Below are 2,500 nucleotides of genomic sequence, written 5' to 3'. Positions count from 1 at the left end.
AGCGCACGATCATGTCCTTGAGGGCTTTGTTGAGGACGTGGCCCATATGCAGGTTGCCGTTGGCAAAGGGCGGGCCGTCGTGCAGGATGAAGGCGGGGCCATCGCGCGCTGCCAGCTCCTCATACACGCCCTTGAAGCAGTTCTCCTGGATCATGGGCTCTCGCGTGGCTGCGTTTGCGCGCATGGGGAACGCCGTCTGAGGCAGACAAAGCGTGTCACTGAACATGCTCCCATCTTTCTGCTTGTTGCCCTTCTTCTGCTTCTTGGCTTGCTGCTTGTTGCTGCTCTGCTGTTGCTGCTTCTGGTCTTTGCTTTCCTTCCCTGTTGATGCTACGCGACGGCAGCAGGCGCAGCAGTGTGTCACGCTACCGCCCCTTGCTGCTGTTGCTGCACCGCCCAAGGGTGTCCTGCTCCCTGCCGCCACAGCTCGCCACAGCCGCGACGCGGCAGCACTGCACCCCAACATCACGTGGTTTGCGCTGTTCTGGTTGCGTGTGTGTGTTGTTTGGCAGTGCATTCATTATTTCGCCAACAACACAACAACAACAAAACGACGCTGACTCACACAACGTCAACGATGGACTCGATTGAGGCGAAGGTTGTGCTGGTGGGAAGCCAAGGTGTGTATGTGTGTGTCTGTGTCTTGGCCTGATATTGAGGGACCGCGTTGAGAGCTGAGAAGAAAACGGGGGCGAGGGTGCTGAAGCGCTTGACTGTTGAAGCGCGTGGTTGTTCGGTTGAGGAGCACTTCTGTGATCATTTGTTTGTGTTTTGGTTTGACTCGTCCTCGTCCTCGTCCTCATCGTCATCATCCTTGTCAGCGGCATCATCATCATCATCATCATGTTTGCACACATACTCGCGGTTGCCGTGCTTGTCTTGTGCTTTGTAGATGTTGGCAAGACATCGCTTGTTGTTCGGTATGTGAACAACGACTTCAGTGAGAAGGTCTCCTCGACCGTGGGCGCCTCCTTCTTCAAGCACAAAATGTACGTGTGTGGTTATGTGTGTGCGTGTGTTATGGCTGCTGTGTATGTGTGCGTGTGTTGTGGCTGCTGTGTATGTGTGTGTGTTATGTGTGTGCGTGTGTTATGGCTGCTGTGTATGTGTGTGTGTTATGTGTGTGCGTGTGTTATGGCTGCTGTGTGTGTGTGTGTGATGTGTGTGTGGTATGGCTGATGTGTGATGGTGCGTGAGTTGTTCTCGGCTGTCGATGGTCCACACACTTCCTCTGCAGACTCACGGCTTTGCTTTGATCACCCTTGCTTGATGTCTGGCATCGTCGTTATCGTCGTTGTTGTGCGCAGCAACGCCGGAAAACACACCATCAAGCTTCAAATATGGGACACCGCGGGCGAAGAAAGGTATGCGCATGTGTCAGTGCTGGAGATGCTTGCTTGATAAGTACTACCTGCGTTCGTCCCAGCCATTAACCGTTCACATGTCAACTGACACATTGACACAAACCCACAACACACAACACACAACACACACACACACGCACACTCGCTCTTCTCTGTGCAGGTTTCACAGCATGCTGCCCATGTATTATCGTGGCGCGTCGGCGGCATTGCTTGTGTACGATGTGACCAACCCAAAGTCCTTGGATGACGCGTTGGACTGGATCAACGAGCTGCGGGACAACTGCAGCGAGCATCTGAGTGCGTGTGTACAAAAATACATGTGTATGCGTTCTCTTATATGTGTGTGTGCGTGTTTATATGTTTATGTGTGAGTGTGTGTGTGTTTATGTGTGAGTGTTTTCTTGTGCGCGTGTGTTCTTGTGCGCGTGTGTTCTTGTGCGCGCGCGTGTGCGTGTTCGCACTTTTGTGCTTGAGTCTGAGCGTCATTGTCATTGGATTGCCCTCACACGCGCCTCCCCTTGACTGCTGTGCACTCCATCTCTAGTTCTGTGCCTGGTTGCGAACAAGATGGACCTGGTGGAGGAAGGGTGCGATGCGATAGAGGAGGGCCGTCGCCTTGCGCAGGAGAACGACGCGCTCTTTCATCAGACCTCGGCGAAAACAGGATCAGGTATCCGGCGCGTGCTCACGCCAATATCACAACGGTCTCGTTTTGTGGGCTGACCCGGCCATGTTGTGTGCTCCTCGCGTGGCGTGCAGACGACCTGTCCTGTCTTGTGGCATGTGCGGGTGCACATGTGCGTGTGTGCGGGTGCACATGTGCGTGCGTGTGTGTGTGTGTGTGTGTGTGTGTGTGTGTGTGTGTGTGTGTGTGTGTGTGTGTGTGTGTGTGTGTGTTGTGCGTTAGTTGAAGCATTTATTATGGTGCTAGGGCGCGGGAACTCAGGAATTGGGTAGCCAGTCCACTATAGTACAGTTGAGTGAGAGTGTCATTATCTAGAGTAGGCTCTTGACGACGACTGCCTCGTTAATTTATGATGTTTTCTTATGCGTTTTGTGTATGTATCTGGCATAATTGCATTTATAGGATGTCGTTCGGAGTGGAGTCAAATTTATTGTAGTGTAGACTCACGCAT

At 52.8% G+C, this 2,500-nt stretch overlaps 2 protein-coding genes across 2 annotated transcripts in view; one reads left to right on the top strand and one right to left on the bottom strand.

Annotated features, from left to right (window-relative positions):
• PTSG_01406 (isoleucyl-tRNA synthetase) overlaps nt 1-535 on the bottom strand; it is a 6,570-nt gene extending 6,035 nt beyond the window's left edge. The window contains exon 1 of the mRNA XM_004997324.1: nt 1-535. This exon is cut by the window's left edge and continues 828 nt beyond it. Coding sequence (XP_004997381.1) covers nt 1-517 — 517 coding nt within the window. The 5' untranslated portion in view covers nt 518-535.
• The window catches only part of PTSG_01405 (uncharacterized protein), a 2,729-nt gene continuing 758 nt past the window's right edge, over nt 530-2,500 (top strand). Inside the window, exons 1-5 of the mRNA XM_004997323.1 lie at nt 530-620; nt 893-989; nt 1,308-1,364; nt 1,525-1,661; nt 1,909-2,034. Of these exons, the coding sequence (XP_004997380.1) occupies nt 578-620; nt 893-989; nt 1,308-1,364; nt 1,525-1,661; nt 1,909-2,034 (460 nt within the window). The 5' untranslated portion in view covers nt 530-577. The remainder of the gene's footprint in view (nt 621-892; nt 990-1,307; nt 1,365-1,524; nt 1,662-1,908; nt 2,035-2,500) is intronic.

This window comes from Salpingoeca rosetta (assembly GCF_000188695.1).
Source record: "Salpingoeca rosetta unplaced genomic scaffold supercont1.4, whole genome shotgun sequence".
Taxonomy (NCBI): Eukaryota; class Choanoflagellata; order Craspedida; family Salpingoecidae; genus Salpingoeca; species Salpingoeca rosetta.
The sequence above is the reverse complement of the archived record's forward strand: the minus strand, read 5'-3'. Positions and strand labels throughout refer to the sequence as shown.